The sequence below is a fragment of the Delphinapterus leucas genome, chromosome X (genome assembly GCF_059928025.1).
Source record: "Delphinapterus leucas isolate spDelLeu-1000000601 "Yukka" chromosome X, BTC_Dleu_Yukka2, whole genome shotgun sequence".
In the NCBI taxonomy this organism is placed as follows: Eukaryota; Metazoa; Chordata; class Mammalia; order Artiodactyla; family Monodontidae; genus Delphinapterus; species Delphinapterus leucas.
Genome location: NC_143150.1, coordinates 43,734,230 through 43,751,360, shown reverse-complemented (window position 1 = coordinate 43,751,360; position 17,131 = coordinate 43,734,230). Strand labels below are relative to the sequence as shown.

Below are 17,131 nucleotides of genomic sequence, written 5' to 3'. Positions count from 1 at the left end.
GGCCCAGAAATCAGTATTTTAAAGATGCTCCCCAGGTGATACTGATGCAGGTGATTATGCATGGCTTTGATAAAACATTTGGAGTGCAATCCATTCCATGAACTGTTTCTTTCTGGAATTGCTTGTAATAATACCAGAAAAAAAGACTTGTGGAAGATTACTGAGTCAATAGCAGAATTTGGACAAACCTACTGGCTCCTTAGCAATAATCAATCAAGAAATCAATTAAATATTGAAACATGATGTGTTACAAGTAGGTGGGATATCAGGAGGAAAAGATAGTCTTTGATCTGTAAGGAAAATATAATTCCTAACATTTACATAGAAGCCATTCTATTTTAAGTGTATTTATAAAGTTTTTGCCTTTCCAAGTTTTTTTTTTTTTCACGTATCAACTGGGGATGGGATGGGGTGAAGGGAACTGTTCCCTTAGATCTGTTTCCTGTACTGCTTTGTGCAATTTATGCATATTCTGAGTCTTCTGAACCAGTAGGGCAGGCCTGACAAGAGCCTTCAGGGAGAAATCATCCCACAAGAGAAAGAAGACGAAACCTCAGTTCTTAGACTTCGAGCAGCAACTCTGACTGTAGCATGACATCTTTTGCTCAAATTTGAACCCTGGTCCAACCCCCAAAATGGACTCATCATGTCTGACTCCTATGGAGGAAGTGTCCTGTGGCTGAAAATGGAAGGGGCTGTTTTACTAAAAACTCTGCTTAACACTGTGGCACAAGCAATCCTGGAACAGTCCCCACCTCTGTTAAGCATCACTATAAAGCAGAGAGAAGCTTTAGAAGACAGAGTGGGGATTCAACGCACTGGGGACTCCAGGAAACTCAACGGGGCTTTGGCACTCAAGGACTCCACTGCACCACCAGCAGCAGGACCAGCAAAGAGTAAAGGGCCCAGCAGAAAAGGCAGCAGTGCCCAGCAGGCCTGGCAGGACCCAGGGGAGCCAGGGGTGGGGCTCAACAGCAGAGGCCTGGCATGGAAGTCCCCCCCTCCCTGCCTATTGGACTTGTTCCTGAGCACTGGTTGAGTCATGCCAGGACCCTCCCTCCCTCAAAACTGATGTTCTGTAGTGGGTTGGGGTTCTGTATGCATAGGTGGGAACAAGAGTCCACCAAGCACAGCTCAGAGTCACCTCATTTCTTCCCCACAGCAGCCCTGTGAGGCAAATGTTTTCCCATGAAAAGACTGAGTCTTAAGCAAGTGTATCTGTAATAACTGCCAGTTTTATTCCTCTGGCTAAGAGATCCAGAAGTAATTTGAGGTTTACATTTTTTTAAATAGTTCTTTCATCAAGAATTTAGGTCCCCCCATTGCCCTTATAAGCTGGTTGCAAATTATTTGACTCTTAATTATAAAAAAAAAACTTTAAATCTTTTTGTATGTGTGACGTGTTCATTAAAAAATACATATAAGCAAAAAGAAAAAAACTCACACCACACAGAAATAAGCAGTTAAATTTTTGATATACGTATGTATGTATACACACGCACACACACACACACAATCTGAGATTTTCTCCTACATATGTGAGCTGATACTAAATATGCTGTAACCTGTTATGTTTTACTTTACAATATGGAATGAACATATTTTCATGCATATGTGTGAAACTTCCCAATTGAAAAACAGACCTGGAGAATGTGTCAAAATACAAAATCCAGATGCTGGTAATAAGGACACTACGTAAAACAAAACTCCACCACATGATTAAAAATAAAACAAAAGTCAAGATACATCAGAAAATGCTAACAGAAAGAAAGCAGGGGCCAGATTTTAATATCAGACCAAAAAAAAAAAGAATTCAAGGCCTAAAGCACACAGGATAAGGACGGCTGCGTGAATGTCTTTGTTTCCAATGCATCATCACAAACTTGTTTCTTACTCTTCTTATCTCTTCCCTAAGCCTTTCCAACTCATCTACTCCTCTTATCATTTCTTCTGGGTCCAAATGCCTAACCGGAGTGTCCTCTTTATATCCCTGACCAGGCTGAGTCAGCCCTCCTCTAAGGTTTCCTTCTGCTTCCTGGCTTTCACCTTCTTCAGACGGTTGAGGATTTCTTTCTGCCTCCTGTGGTACAGCTTCCATAGGGCGGTCTTCCTCAGCCTTTGGCATGTTCTGTGCTTTTCCTTCATTTTCTTCACAAGACTTTTGCATGTTGAGTATTTTTCTCTTATTTCCTTTTTGAATAAATTAACCCTGGAAAACAAGGAAACAAAACGACTAGATGCCAGGCAAATGGACCAGCAGTCAGAGCATGGGTTTCCATAGAGACTGGCCTCTTCACATTCAGGTCCCTAATTGTCAAAGTTTTCCAACTAGAGAAGACTAGATCCTCAGGCTCAGAACTCCCCTGGCCCCACCCCTTTCTCCCCCTCCCCTTTCTCCCCCTCCTGCTCCAGCTCCATCTTCTCGCTCCCGCTCCAGCCCACCATTTCCCAGCAGGCCCTGCTACAGGCCTCTCCTAGCACCGAAACGGGAGCAACGCGGAAGCAATTAACCCCTCCCTTGCTTCGGGTCTCCCAACACTCCCGCCCTTATGGGCTTTCCCAAGCCATTCCAACCTCCTGCCTCTCACCTGAGACCGGCTGGTCCAGTCTCTGGCCTCCCCTCCCCCTTCCACGTCTCTCCAGTCTCCTCCCCCCCGCCCCCGCCCCATTTCCGTTGCAGGCTCTGCACAGGCCTCCGGCGCTTCAACCGGATGGAGAGAGGCGGCAGCGACCCGGGATGGGCTTTGGTGTCATCCGGACTCACACCCTCCCCCACGGCCACCCCCAGGGACCTGAGGCAATTCCACCTTTACACTGACCTGCAGGGATCCAGGGGATTTTCCTCCCTCTTCCCTCACTCGATTTGGGTCGCTCCCAAAAGACCAAGAGTCCTGCAGACAGGAGTGCTTGGTGAGCAGGTCAGTACCTGAATCACGGGTCCCTTTCACGATTCTAGGCCTTGTTCGTCTAAACTTTCCCCACGTCCTCATCCTCTCCCTCCTTTTAAGGCAACCCCGCCCTCCTTCCCCCGTGCCCACCGGTTCCCTGCAAGCAGGGAGTGGGAGACAAGTTATTTCCAAATTGTTTCTATGTCTCTGTCTCGGGACCCTCAATTGGCTGCCCTTCTCCCTCTCCACCCCCACCCACCCCCAAACAGCCCCAAATTTCCTGCACAAAAAAGAGTTTGGCGGAACCGTAGTGTTGGGAAAGCGGTACCGGCCACGCTTGGTTTCTGCTCTCTGACTCCTAGGCCCTAGGGTCCCGAAGGCAGCGCCCACCTTTATACTGACCTCAAAGGATCCGGGGCACTTTTCTCCTCCAGCAATAGGGAGCTGCTACAGGGAAACAGGCCCTGGACTATAAGGACTTCTGCACACGTCGACTCCTGGTCACGTGAGGGTCGCGTCATCAATGAGCTCGAGTCTTCGGTTACCCCTCCCATTTAACACTGCAGCCCGCCCCCTGCGTTCCCTCCACTTGATATGTCAATCTTTTTTCGTATTTGCCAATCAGAGACAACAAAACTGGTATCTTCTCCCAGCAGTTTCTACTCGTTTTTCTCGGGTTACCAGGGAGAATCAGCCTCTCGGGGTGAATCGACCATTTCTCGTTCTTCTTTGGGGAATCATCTCTCTCTCCTGCTTCCAATTTGACCTCCACGCCTCCCCCAAGGTCCTCCAGTCCACCATTTCCCTTGGAGTCCTGTCTAGCATTAAAATGGGGGAAGGTGGTAGATGGGGGCGGGAGGGCGGCTAGAAAAGAATGTGGGAGTGAGGGTGTGGGATTTTTTTTTACTAGTTCTCTTGAACAGTTTTCTGCTTTGTGTAATGTTTTAAACAATCAGCATACTTTTTAAAAATGATTTTTAGGAAAGAGATACCACATAGCAATATTTGGCACAATATGGAGGACAAATTAGTTACATGAATTTTTAAGACTTTGGAAAAGTTTTCTAATGGCTGCAAATGAAATGACAGTTTTCACAACATATTGATCTGTTAGAAAAGCTTTTTAAAATCTTATTAAAGCAGCGCCTTTAAAAACTGACCCCAGGGCTTCCCTGGTGGCGCAGTGGTTGAGAGTCCGCCTGCGGATGCAGGGGACACGGGTTCGTGCCCCCGTCCGTTAGATCCCACATGCCGCGGAGCGGCTGGGCCCGTGAGCCATGGCCGCTGAGCCTGCGAGTCCGGAGCCTGTGCTCCGCAACGGGAGAGGCCACAACAGTGAGAGGCCCGCGTACCACACACACACACACAAAAAAAACCTGACCCCAAATTAATCTGTGGGAAGAGGCCCAGTTTTCTCTTGTGTAGCAATTTTATGTAAGTAATCCACTACTTTTTCTCTTTCTGGCTGAACTCAAGTTATCAAGTATTAGATGTCTGACCTTTTCATGAGGACTGCTGCATGGCTTCTGCTTGAGTTTTAAGTGGAGGCTTTAGGCACACTGCCTCTTCTCATGTCCTCTGTAGGATCCAGTGCCTTGCTAATCAGATGAGTCTATAAAGGAGTCAACTTTACTTTGGAACTCAAAAAAATGTGTTGGAAAATAACTCTCATACATCCTTGAAACACTCAGAAAGGAGAGAGTTCCCTCTATCTCACCATTTGGTGTGAGGCTTTTTAACAGGTGGAATTTTTGTTCATGCATGCCACTCTTGAGATATTCTGATATCATTCACTTTGATACATTAGAAAAGAGAACTATCAACATGCATAATTGTTATGATCAGAAAGCAGAGAGGACATCATTGCAGTAAAAATATTAGTTAAAAGAGGAAATTGATATCCCCGCAACCCAGAATCCACTGGTACTTGGAGGTATGTTGGTGCTGGGAATGGCAATCTGGCCAGTGGAGCCAGCTGGAGAGTCAGGGGAAGGAGGCAGAGAGGGGTCTCTTATCTAGGATGGTCACAGTGGGATGCGGTAGCCAAAAACAGACCCCACCACAGAGAAAGCAGGGTTGGAAAAAGTATTTTTGTTGTCTTAATGTTTTATCATTTATATTTAAGCATGAAGAATTTATTCCACAATTGATGGATATATTTCCTATTATTTGAGGGAGAGTTTTTAATATAAATATAGCTACTGAATTATAAAGATGTAACCATTAAGTACCACAAAATATTTCCATCCTTTCAGATGTTGTATTTAACAGGGGATAACTGATATTTTTAAAAAATTATCATATAGAGAAATGGACTTTTTTTTGGGTGTACAGTTCTATGAAGTTTAAGAAATGTATAGATTTGTGGAACTACCACCACAATACAGGATACAGTTCAATCACCCCCAAAAAAACTTCCTCATGCCACCACTTTGCAGTCATACCTTACCCCCCTTTCCTGAACTCTTGGCAACCTCTGATCTATTCCCAACTCCTATCTTTTGTCTTTTTCAGGATGTTACATAAATGAAATCTACAACATGTCACATTTAGAGACAGGCTTCCTTCACTCTGCATAATGCCCTGGAGATTCATCATTTAAGCTGTTTCATGCATTAATAGCTCATTCTTTTCTTTTTACTGAGTAGTATTCTGTTATATGGATGTTCCAGTTTATTTGTCCATGTACCCTCAGTAGGACATTTGTGTTGTTCTCAGTTTTGAGTAATAATGAAAAGAGTTGCTATAAACATTGCTTCAAACTGGACTACTAGGGTAACCTTTTCTCCGACCTATCTACCTTCAGGCCTCCCTCTCCGTCTTCAATTTACTTTGCACATTACCATCAAATTAAACTTCACTCTTTCTTATTTTCAACTTGTCATTCTCCTGTTCAAAGGCCCTGGCTGGCAACCCCACCATCTGTGAATTAAATCCTACTTTCCTCATCCTGACATTCCGTGTTGATCAGAATTGAGCCATACTTGTCATCTACTTCTCTGCCCCATCCAAAAGGAACTCTCATACACTATGCCCAAGTATGCCTTCTTCTCTCTGTCTTTACATGATATGTTCTTCCACCTGATTGCACTCCTCTTCCTCCTAGATCCTGGTCCTGCTCATTCTTAGGGACCTAACCTTCATCACCCAGCCTCTAAAGCCACCTCAGCTGGAAGTGATCTCTACCCCGCCCTGCCCCATCAATGCTGCAGGTAGGGTCTGCACCCCTCATATTGCTCTTAGCAAATGTTGCCTTTTACCTTTCCCTTTTCCTGTGTGTGTTTGTGTTGGATGGGGGTTATCTAACCAGGCAGATGTTCAAATGTGGGTTGATGGAGAGTGGGGGTCAGACTCCAGCTCTCATGCTGCTTGAGTGGCTCTTGTGATTTTAAACAGTGCATCTCCCAGAAATCTCAGAGATTCAGAAGGAGCTGTATGCCAATTGGCTCACAGACGATCCTACTTTCTGCTTGCACAAAAATTGGAGCAGAAGTTTCATTGTCCCCCTCCTCTGCTTATTCTACTTACAGATAGTCAGAACAACCCTAATACCATTTTTATGGAGCTACTGACAGAGGATATTGTCCTGTTTTCCTAAATAGTCATAAGAGAGAGATCAGTCAGCTCACTGGTGCACACCTTACCAAGAGCCAGATGGTACAGGCCTTTACCTTCATCCTCGTCCCTGAGCAATTTCAGTGCATCAATATAGCATTCAGCTGCCTTTGAAATCAAGTTAATCACAGTAGCTTTTTAAATGTAAGACTTTTGGAGACAAGAGCATTCTTGTCAATTAAAAACTATTTTTAAAAAGGAATGAAAAGGGGGCACAAATTGATTTAAACAATGAAGACATGAATTCTGGAGAGTAGACACCATGTACCTCTGACCCAATCAATATTCTGTTTTTATACACCAAGAGGGCACTGGGGATAGCTCCAAAGTCTAAAGCCTTTCAAGTGGTGTGAGGGGAGGAGAAAGGAGCTCTTATACAAGAATATGATATCCAGAATATTGTTTACTATGTTCTCTTTCGAAGTCATTTCCTGAGGCTCTGTATTCAGCAACTCCTGCATATTTCTTATTGCTCTTTCAAAGCTCATCCCATAGAATAGCTTGAGAGGGCTATTTCTCTCCCTCGCTTCTCTAGCACGCTATCTATGGCTTGAAAACAACCCTCCCAGTATGGCAAAATCTGCTCCAGATCCAAAGGTTTGGCTGCTGTGCATGGACTCAAAGCAGTTGTCTTCTGAGATGATTTGCCCCTTTGGAGTGCAACGAGACCCAGCGCATTTCATCACTTTGCTCAACTGCGGGTAGTCCACTCATGTTCTGATGTAAATGGTACACATAGAGCCCAGGCTGATTTCCACTTAGATTGTAAGTCTCTGCTTCAGAAAGTAAACTCTTCTACCATCCCTCCTGTCACTATGTTCCCTGACATTTGGAAATTTGGCATGCGTAAGTTTCAGAAGTTCCACAAACTCTTCAGAATAGCCACTGGCCACATCCAAGCAAATGAACTTAACTTGAAGCACAACTTTTCAACTCTTCCAGATAATTCTGCCCACTTCCTGAACTCACAGCTAAATGCTGCACACATTGTGGATTATTGTGGCCAAGAGTTTCTAGTTATCCAGAGCATAGTGCTTATGAATTGCTGTGAACCTGAAATGCTGTGTCATAACCACTGCCATTTCATACGTCCCCATGGTGTCTGTGTTGACCACAGTAATAGGAATCCTTGAGTTGGTCTGCTTAGACTTTCTTACTATGTGACAGAATGCTTAAGATCCACCTCCCCTAGATTCTTGAGATTGCTTTGCTTAAGCCTTGAGGTTCATATCTATGTAGAGCATATTGCTAGGTTGCGGAGAGGCACACTTCAGCTGTACTACAGCTTGGACCAGGCAACTTTCTCCTGTGGCAAAAGCAGAGTTGTTGAGGAGAGAGTGCTGTTGTTGCTGGCTAGGTGCTTTAAAATATTAAGTTTATAATGGAAAGAAAATCTTTGCTGAATTGTTGATTCTGACTTAGTTGCCTGCACTCTATTTACCCATCCTAACTCTTTCATCCTGTTTTGTTGACTTTCTGCTTTGTATCCCTTACTTATCTGTAAGTGCCATAGGACAAAAACCTTATCTGGTTCAACTTTGTAACCACTCCAATGTTGAAAGTTCAAGTTGGTGGAAACGATTTAAATTTTCACTAATATGGGAATGGTTAAATAAATTATCCACACTGTGGAAATTGTGCAGATATAAAAAGTAATGAAATAAAAAATGTGTAGTGACATCAAATTATACTGAAGTTATATTTTTGAGTGAAGAAAGTGGCAGAACAGTATTTAGAGAATACTGTCCCACGCACATACAAATAATGCATACATATATGTGCATGCAACTAGTTTATTAAGTAGTTCTAATTTTCTGGTATAAACATGGAACAATTTTATTTTTTCCAGTAATTGCTGTCAACTATGGTCTGTCACATCTTCTGTTTCTCACTGAATGATGAATTCATTTAATGACATTTCAGTTTGTTTCCTCAACTATTTAATCACTTTCATTCATTAAGAGAGTTTTGTTTTGGATTTTTGAAACTCAGTCTGGTTTATTTTTTAAACTTTTTGTTTTGAAATAATTTTAGTTCTAAAGAAGATAGTACAAAGCTTTTCTGTAAACCCTACATCTAGCTTAGCCTAATACCTGTGGTACATTTATAAAAACAAAGAAATTAACATTTGTGCAATACTATCTCTGACAGTGAGAAACCTGGCTCTCCTTTATGCATAATTTATTTACTTATTTATTTAACTCTAGTATATAGTTAAAGTAGTTTCAGAACTTCTATCATGTACCCCTGTGAGAAACAAATTTCCCCACCAGAACATAGCATTTTTGTATAGTTCTTTTTGTCTTGACCGTTATAATATCCAGTCACTTTTTCAAAGAAGCTTAGGTCAGCTCTTTTTTTTCCCTACCCTTTTTATTGAAGTTATGGCATACATCTATAATATAGGAGATTCATTTGCAACAGTGTGCTTTCTGTCTAGGGCTCCCCTACATCTTGATTTGTATATTTTTTAATGGACATAGAGCAAAAGTCACCCTTTGTGGTGTGCAGTTCTGTGAAATTTGAAAACATTCATATAGTCATGTATCAACCACCACAGTACCATACTGAAGAGTTCTATCACTCTAAAATTTCCCTTGTGTGACCCCTTTGTAGTCAACTACTCCCCCCATCCTCACCCTTGAAGCCTCTTTTATATCTATATAGATTAACCTCTACATAATATCATATAAATGGAATCAGACAATACATATATTTTTGAGTCTGGCTTCTTTCACTTAGCAAAATACATTTGAAATGCATACATGTTGTGTGAATCAGAAATTTGTTCCTTTTAATTACTGTGTAGTATTCCATTGTACAGATGTATATTATTTTCAGATGTTAAAGCAACCGAACATTCCTGAGGTAAATACCACTTTGTTGTAGTGTATGATGATTTTTATATGTTGCTGGATTCAATTTCCTATCATCTTGTTTAGTACTTTTGCATATATATTCATAACAGTTAGTGGTCTGTAGTTTTCTTGCGATGTCTTTGACCGGTTTTAGTATCAGGGTAATACAGGTCTTACGATGAGTTGGGAAGTGTTCCTTCCCCTTCTATTTATGGAAGAGTTTGCTAAGGATTTGTATTAATTCTTCTTTATATGCTTGGTAGAATTAATCAGCACAGTCATCTAGGCCTGGGCTTTTGGGGGGCAAATAATTATTTTTTATTATTATTTCAATTTCTTAACTTATTATTATATTGATTTATTCAGATTATCGTTTTCTTTTTGAGTCAATTTTGATAGGAATTTGTCCATGTCATCTAAGTTATCTAATTCATTGACATACAGTTGTTCATAGTATTCCTTTTAATCATTTTTTTTCCTGAGAGGTCAATAGTAATGCCCCTCTTTCATTTCTTTCTTGCTTTCTTTCTTTTTTTAAATTTTATTCATTGTTTTTGGCTGCGTTGGGTCTTTGTTGCTGCACGCGGGCTTTCTCTAGTTGCAGCGAGCGGGGGCTACTATTTGTTGCAGTGCGTGGGCTTCTCATTGCAGTGGCTTCTCTTTTTGCAGAGCACAGGCTCTAGGCTCACGGGCTTCAGTAGTTGTACCATGCAGGCTCAGTAGTTGTGGCTTGCAGGCTCTAGAGCGCAGGCTCAATAGTTGTGGCACACGGGCTTAGTTGCTCCACGGCATGTGGGATCTTTGCGGACCAGGGCTCGAACCTGTGTCCCCTGCATTGGCAGGTGGATTCTTAACCACTGCGCCACCAGGGAAGCCCACACTCTTTCATTTCTGGTTTAAGTAATTTGAGTCTTCTCTTTGTTTTTCTTAGTTAATCTAGCTAACGGTTTGTCAATTTTTTCGATGTTTTCTAAGAATAAACTTTGGGTTTAACTGATTTTTTCTCTTCTCCATTTCATTAATTTCAAATCTAATCTTTTCTGTTTCCTTATTTATGTTCACTTTATGTTTAGTTTGTTTTTCTTTTTCCAGTGTCTTAAGGTAGAAGTTTAAGTTATATATTTGGGATCTTCTTTTTTAATATAAATATTTACAGCTACATATTTCCTTTTAAGCACTGTTTTACCTGCATCCTATAAGTCTTGGATGTCATATCTTCATTTTCATTCACCTCATTGTGTTTTCTAATTTCCTTTTTAATTCCTTCTTTGACCCAGTGATTATTGAGGAAAGCATTTTAAAATTTCTATATATCTGTGTATATCCCAAATTTCTTTTTGATGTTGATTTCTCATTTTATTCTACTGTGGTCAGAGCATATACTTTTTATTATTTCTTTTTTTTTACATTTATTGAGATTTTTATGGCCTATCCTATATGGACTATCCTGAGGAAGTTTCACTGTGCATTTGAGGAGAATGTATATTCTGCTGTTGCTGGGTGGAGTGTTCTGTAGATGTCTGTTAGGTCTAATTGGTTTATAGCATTTTTCAAGTCTTTGAATTTTCTTGTTGATCTTCTGCTTTGTTGTTTTATGCATTATTGAAAGTGGAATATTGAACTCTTTAACTATTATAGTTGAATTGTCTATTTTTCCCATCAGTTTTCATAGTTTTTGCTTCATGTACTTTTAGTCCTATTGTTAGTTCCATATATTTGTAATATTGTTTTATCTTCCTGATGGATTGACCATTTTATCATTATAAAATGTCACTCTTTACCTCTAGTAACCTCTTTTATTTTTAATTCTATTTTGTCTGATAATAGTATTGTTACTCCAGCTTTCTTATGGTTGCTGTTTTCATGATATACATATTTTTATCATTTTCCTTTCAATCTTTATATGTTTAAACCTAAAGTATGCTTCTTGTAAACACCATACAGTTGGATCTTTTAAAAATCTAATCTGACAATCCCTGCCTTTTGTTTGAATTGTTTAATCCATTCATATTTAATGTTATTATTGATATGATTGAATTTATTTCTGCCAACTTACTTTTTCTAAAAAAAATAGTTATTTATTTATTTATTTATTTGGCTGCATCGGATCTTAGTTGCAGCACACGGGATCCTTAGTTGTGGCATGTGGAATCTTTAGTTGTGGCATGCGAACTTTTAGTTGCAGCATGTGGGATCTAGTTCCCTGACCAGGGATGGTACCCGGGTCCCCTGCATTGGGAGTGTGGAGTCTTAGCCACTGGACCACCAGGGAAGTCCCTCTGTCAACTTACTTTTTGTCTGTCATATATCTCATGTGTTTTTTGTTCCTCTTTTCTTTTCCTCCATTTTTCTTACATTAATTAAATATATTCTAATGAAGGATTTTAATTTATTTAATGACTTTTCCATTATATCTTTTAGAGTTATTTCCTTTGTGGTTACCCTAGGACTTGACATATACATCTTAGTTTATTGGGTTCTTTTTCAGATTTATACTAACTTAATTCCAGTGAGATATAGAAACATCACTCCTATATATTTCTATTCCCTTTATCCACTTATTGTGGTATTGTTATACATGTTACAACAAAAATGTTATAAAACCCATCCACTGTTACCATTATTACTTTACATAACTTTACGTCTCTTATGGAAAATGAAAGAAGGATAGCAAGTATATATTTATAGAATTTATTATGTTAACCTTTTCATTTATCACTTCTGGTTTTCTTCATTTCTTCCAGGGGATTTTAGTTACCCTCTGGATTTGTTTCCTTAGCCTATTGCAGCTTTGCTCCCACCCATCTCCTTTGTGTTTTTATTGGCAAATATATTTCTTTTCTCTGTTATAAGGCCAATAATACATTATATATATACTGTTTTAACCAGTTGAGAGAAGGAAGGGGAAATAAATATACATTTGAACTATGTTTTATAATTACATAATTAACTTTATATGTGCTTTTTTCCCCCAGTGGATTCAAATTACTGTCTGGGGTCATTTGCTTTCAGAAGTAGAGAACTTCCTTTAGTATATCTTGTAAGGTGGGTCTGCTAGTGAAAGGTTCTCTCATTTTTTTGTTTTTCTGGGAATGTCTTTATTTTGCGTTCACTTTTGAAAGATAGCTTTGGTGAATACAGGATTCTTGGTTGACTGTATCTTTGAACAGTTTGAATATGCTATCCTACTTCCTTCTGGCCTCTATTGTTTTGGTGATAAATTAGCTGTTGGTCTTATTGGAGTTCTCTTATAAGTCAGGAGTCATTTTTTTTCTTGCTGCTTTCAACATTTTCTCCTTGTCTTTGACTTTCAGCATAGTAAGAATGGCTTTCAGCATTCTTACTATGTTGTGTCTGTTTGTCAGTCTCTTGCGTTTATCCTATTTGAAATCACTGAGCTTCCTGGATATGTAGATGAATGTTTTTCATCAAATTTGGGAAGTTTTCGGACATCATTTCTTTGTATTTTTTTCCTGCTCCTTTCACTCTCTTTTCTCTCCTTTTGGTATTCTCATTATGTGTATGTTGGTGCAATTAATGGTGTCCCACATATCTTTGAGACTCTGTTCATTTTTCATGATTTTTTCTTTTTTTTAATTTTTATTGAAGTATAGTTGCTTTACAATGTTGTTTTAGTTTCTACTGTACAGCCAAGTGAATCAGCTATACGTATACATATATCCCCTCTTTTTTGGATTTCCTTCCCATTTAGGTCACCACAGTCATTACTTTTTTCTCTTTCTTATTCAGATTACATAAAATCTATGAATCTTAGAGTTCACTAATTCTCAAATCTACTGTTGAGCTCCTCTAGTGAATTTTTCATTTCAATCTTTCTATTTTTCAGAATTTCCACTTGTTTCTTTTTATAATATCTATCTATTGATTGATTGTTTTTCTATTTGATATAATAGTGTCATCATACCTGCCTTTACTTCTTTAATCATAGGGTTATTTTCATTCTTTGAACATATTGGCCATGTTGAAGTATTTGTTAAATTCTACATCTGGTTACTCTCACAAGCAGTTTCTGTTGCCTGCTTTGCTCCCCACATGTGGGTCATATTTTTCTGTTTCTCTACATGTCTTGCAATTTTTTCAGATAATATATTTTAGCGACTCTGATCCTCTCTCTCTGGGACTTATTTTTGTTGTTATTTGCTTGTTTTTGTAGTGACTGGCTGAATTATTTCAATCATGTCCATTTCCTCCCTGCTATATGATGCCTCTATGTTGATCCTCAGAGCATACAGTATTGGTATGCCCATAGTCACTCTGGGATGACAGTGGTTTTGGCAGTCCTCTCTTTACTGACTCCTTACCTGAACATACTTGAATGGTTGATTGCTTTATTGTTTTTGACAATACACTGGGGCATGAGTTGCTCCACAGATTCATGGGATTAAATTTGGGCTCCTTTTCAGATATAGTTTTTGAGGTCATTGTTTGACATTGGTTTGGACTCCAAGAAGACTCTACTTAGCTGTCTATTTTCCTAATTCTCTAGTAGACTAGCTGGCCTAACATTTAGCTTATATCTCTAATGAATCTACTGACCTCCTCTTAATTGTTATTCACTACAACCTCCATTTTTTATAGCACCTGTAGCCTTCAAGTTCACACTGTGTGACAAATGAAGTCAGTTCCTTTGGAAAGAGTTTTGGAGCTCTCTGTTTTAAGGCCTGCCTCTCCCCCTGGGAAAATCTCTGATACAAGGCTCTGGAGCTAAGGATGGTGGCAGTAGCACAATTCTCTCTGAGTGACGCTGCTACTTTAGGAGCTGTACACTTGACTCAGGATGGGCAGTTCCTTCAGGTCTTCCTGACTTGCCTCTCCCAGGAAATTGAGTCCCCAGTATTCATAGCACACTATGCTGGAGGTAGAGCCTCCTTATGATGAATGGGGGAGGAGCAGAAGGAGCCCCAACCTTTCAGCTGCACTCACTTGGAACTTAGCCTGAGCAACAGTCAACTCAAGGCAGGATGAGAAGTTTTGTCTCTCCTGGGAAGATACTGTGACCCTTCAGATGTGAGCTGGGGGAGAAGGAGACCTGTGTTTTTGACTGCACCCTTCTGGAGTGAAGTTTCCATCATGCTAAGCTGGAAGTGGGAAGGCAAGAAAAGAATCTTGGTTCAAATGCCACAGATTATCATGGTTCTTATTGTTATAGTAGATTGTCTTTTAAAAACGTTTCTTCATTTGCTGTATGCCCTTAGGACCATTTCCAAAGAATTTAAATGATTGTATTTTAGGAGAATAACTTTTAACAATTTCACTGGGAAATGGATCCTCAGAGTTCCTCATATTGCCTTGCCAGAAGTGGAACACCGACCATAGTTATTTTTAATTTCCTGTCTGATGATGTCAAGATCTGTGTCATTTCTGATTATTGCTTTGCCTCTTCAGAATGTTTTCTTTTCTTTTCTTTTTGTATTTCTCATAATTTTTACTTGAAAACTGGATTTGTATAAGACAGTAACTACTGAGGTAAATGGAGTTTATTATTGGAGATGAGCCTGTCATTCCTACAAAGCTTTTAGTGTGAAGTTTGCATTAATCTAGTTAGAAGTTGGGCTGAGTTTGATGTTTTCTTCCTATTTGGCTCTGAGTCTTTCCACCCGGTTTTGCAGTTTCCCTTTGTATTTCTCCCCAAAAGGAACCTGTTTCTTGCTGTCCTCCACTGTTATTTTTACTCAGTGTTTGTTAGTGTGGTGTTGAGGGGAGAGACGAGCATTCTCTGGTGTTCTGATTGTGTCTTCATCTTAGGCAACCACTGTGAACCAGAGTTTTGGTGGTGTAATCTACACATGTGTTCATGCCTCTCCTCCAGGTATAATGCTAAGCCTCCCCTCATAGGTTTTTTTGTTTTTCTGTTTCCCTTTCCTAGCTGCAGTGGGTTTCTACTTTAGACTTTAGGATATGGGTTTTGTTGTCCGTTTCCCTGCAGATTAAGTCTTTTGTTTACTAGGGGAGATAGGTCTGGTTGGAATTTCAGCAGTGACTGCTATCTCCCTCTCTTAGCTGGCAATATGGGGAAAGCTCTCTCAAATTCTCCCTGATCTTCCCTGATAACATCTAGTGGGGTTTCTGGATTAAAGCTTGAAAGAGAGTGCAAGCTCTTTATGTCTGTGGACTTCAGGGACTGAACACTCTCATGCTAGCCTTAAGTCTTTAGAAATTCATTAGAAATTTCAAGCTGAATTTTCCTACTGGTCTACATGGTGTTTGGTGGTGTCTATTCCAGATAAGCAAATGCTTGGGTCCTATTTCTCCATACATGAGTCTCTCTCTAGATTTTGGGATAATCATTTGCCCTGTGACCTCAGTTCTCTAAAGGTTTTAAGAAGATTTGTTATTTTGGGGACTTCCCTGGTGATCCAGTGGTTAAGACTCCATGCTCCCAGTGCAGGGGACCCAGGTTCGATCCTTGGTCAGGGAACTAGGTACTGCATGCTGAACTAAGACCCAGCACAGCCAAATAAATAAATACTTTAAAATGCAAAATGTTATTTTGCATTTATCCAACTTTTTTTCCTGTTGTAAGTGTGAGTAGCATTCTTTTCAGCTCTCCATTTGGAGCTGAAACTAAAATTTGCCTTGTTCATTTTACAACTTAAATATAGCATTTGATTTAAAGTTCCTTTTGGTTCCCATAAGCAGTACAATCTCTTTTGCTCTTGTGCCTTGCACTGGACAGGGAGTTGGGGCCTATTTCAGAAACATTTCTCTCATTATCCCAAAAATATTCTTGTGTCTGGGAGGATAGTGAGGGAGAAGCAAGGTAGATATTCCTTATTATATGGCTGTCTTTAGCAACATTGGCCATTGTCTGTTGGCTCAAGGTGAACAGGTGAAAAGTTAAATAGTCTGGAGACTATTCCTATCATTGGAATGATGGGAACTCATAAATTGTCAGTCATAAAGCTTTGCATTTTTTCCCTGTCCTCTTTCCCTTTGAGGTATGAAGGAGACTTTTGTAGAGATGGAAATAAAACTCCATAGCCTAAAAATGTAAAGAATTTCTCCTTTTCAGCTACAAACTAAGACTGACCAGATAATTTTGAGTTTAAAGTAGAAGGGTTGAACCCTTCTCTCAGAGTTCAGTGAAGTAGCACCCAGAGCAATAGTGATGGGGATGCAGTTGGACAATAACCCCAAACAACCTTGCTCAGACTCCCAGAAGGGCCTTGGTTGTGCCTGGGCCTGTTTTAGTGGTTTTGTGGTGAATTCAGTTCTGTATCTGCCTGATGCCTTGCTTCTGATGTTTGATTCAGCCCAGTCCCAGAAGTACAGGAGACAGCAGGCAAAGGGAGCTTACAAAGGCATGTGGTCCTCCAACTCAGGAGAAAACAGGTGTTACCACCTGTTTGAATACCCTCATGTGTTGTAGGCACACATCTGATTTGGGTACTAAGGCAGTCAAGCTGTGAACTGGCATTAAATGCCTTTTTAAGGCATTAATGGTGGAGGAAGCAATGCCACTGTGAGCCTTGCTTTTTAGGTCTGTCATCTGAAGAACCATTACCACTATTCGGACATCCTAAAGGATTGGCTGGGCAATAAGGTGAAGATAAAATTCAAATCCTTAGGTTCCAATCTAGGCTCTTCCCCTTACAGGTATGTAACCTTGTATAAATCACATACACTCTTTGAGCCTCAGTTTAGTCACCTATATTGAAGGCACAATAACACCTCTCTCAAAATTGCCTGTCAGAATTAAAAGAGCTAGAAATATGAAAAAATGGACTGTGAACAGTGATGGTTTACATC

The 17,131-nt window shown here is 40.1% G+C and overlaps 1 protein-coding gene and 1 pseudogene across 2 annotated transcripts; both read right to left on the bottom strand.

Annotated features, from left to right (window-relative positions):
- Positions 1-1,215: 1,215 nt before the first annotated feature.
- On the bottom strand, positions 1,216-3,399 carry TCEAL8 (transcription elongation factor A like 8). 2 transcript variants are annotated; one of them, XM_022566486.2, is made up of 3 exons: positions 3,291-3,399; positions 2,820-2,891; positions 1,216-2,209 (listed from the first exon to the last, which is right to left on the bottom strand). In XM_022566486.2, the coding sequence occupies exon 3, from the start codon at positions 2,165-2,167 to the stop codon at positions 1,814-1,816; it is 354 nt and encodes a 117-aa protein (XP_022422194.2). In that variant the 5' UTR covers positions 2,168-2,209; positions 2,820-2,891; positions 3,291-3,399; the 3' UTR covers positions 1,216-1,813. The 2 variants fall into 2 exon arrangements, with proteins under 2 accessions (XP_022422194.2, XP_022422195.2); XM_022566487.2 differs by lacking the exon at positions 2,820-2,891 and having other exon boundaries at positions 3,291-3,397.
- A 3,155-nt stretch (positions 3,400-6,554) lies between these two features.
- Positions 6,555-16,883, bottom strand: LOC111170889 (GMP reductase 1 pseudogene; annotated as a pseudogene).
- Positions 16,884-17,131: the final 248 nt, after the last annotated feature.

Coding starts and splice junctions, on each gene's coding strand:
- TCEAL8 (XM_022566486.2), bottom strand. CDS start 2,167: ATGCAAAAGTCTTGTGAAGAAAATGAAGGAAAAGCACAGAACATGCCA.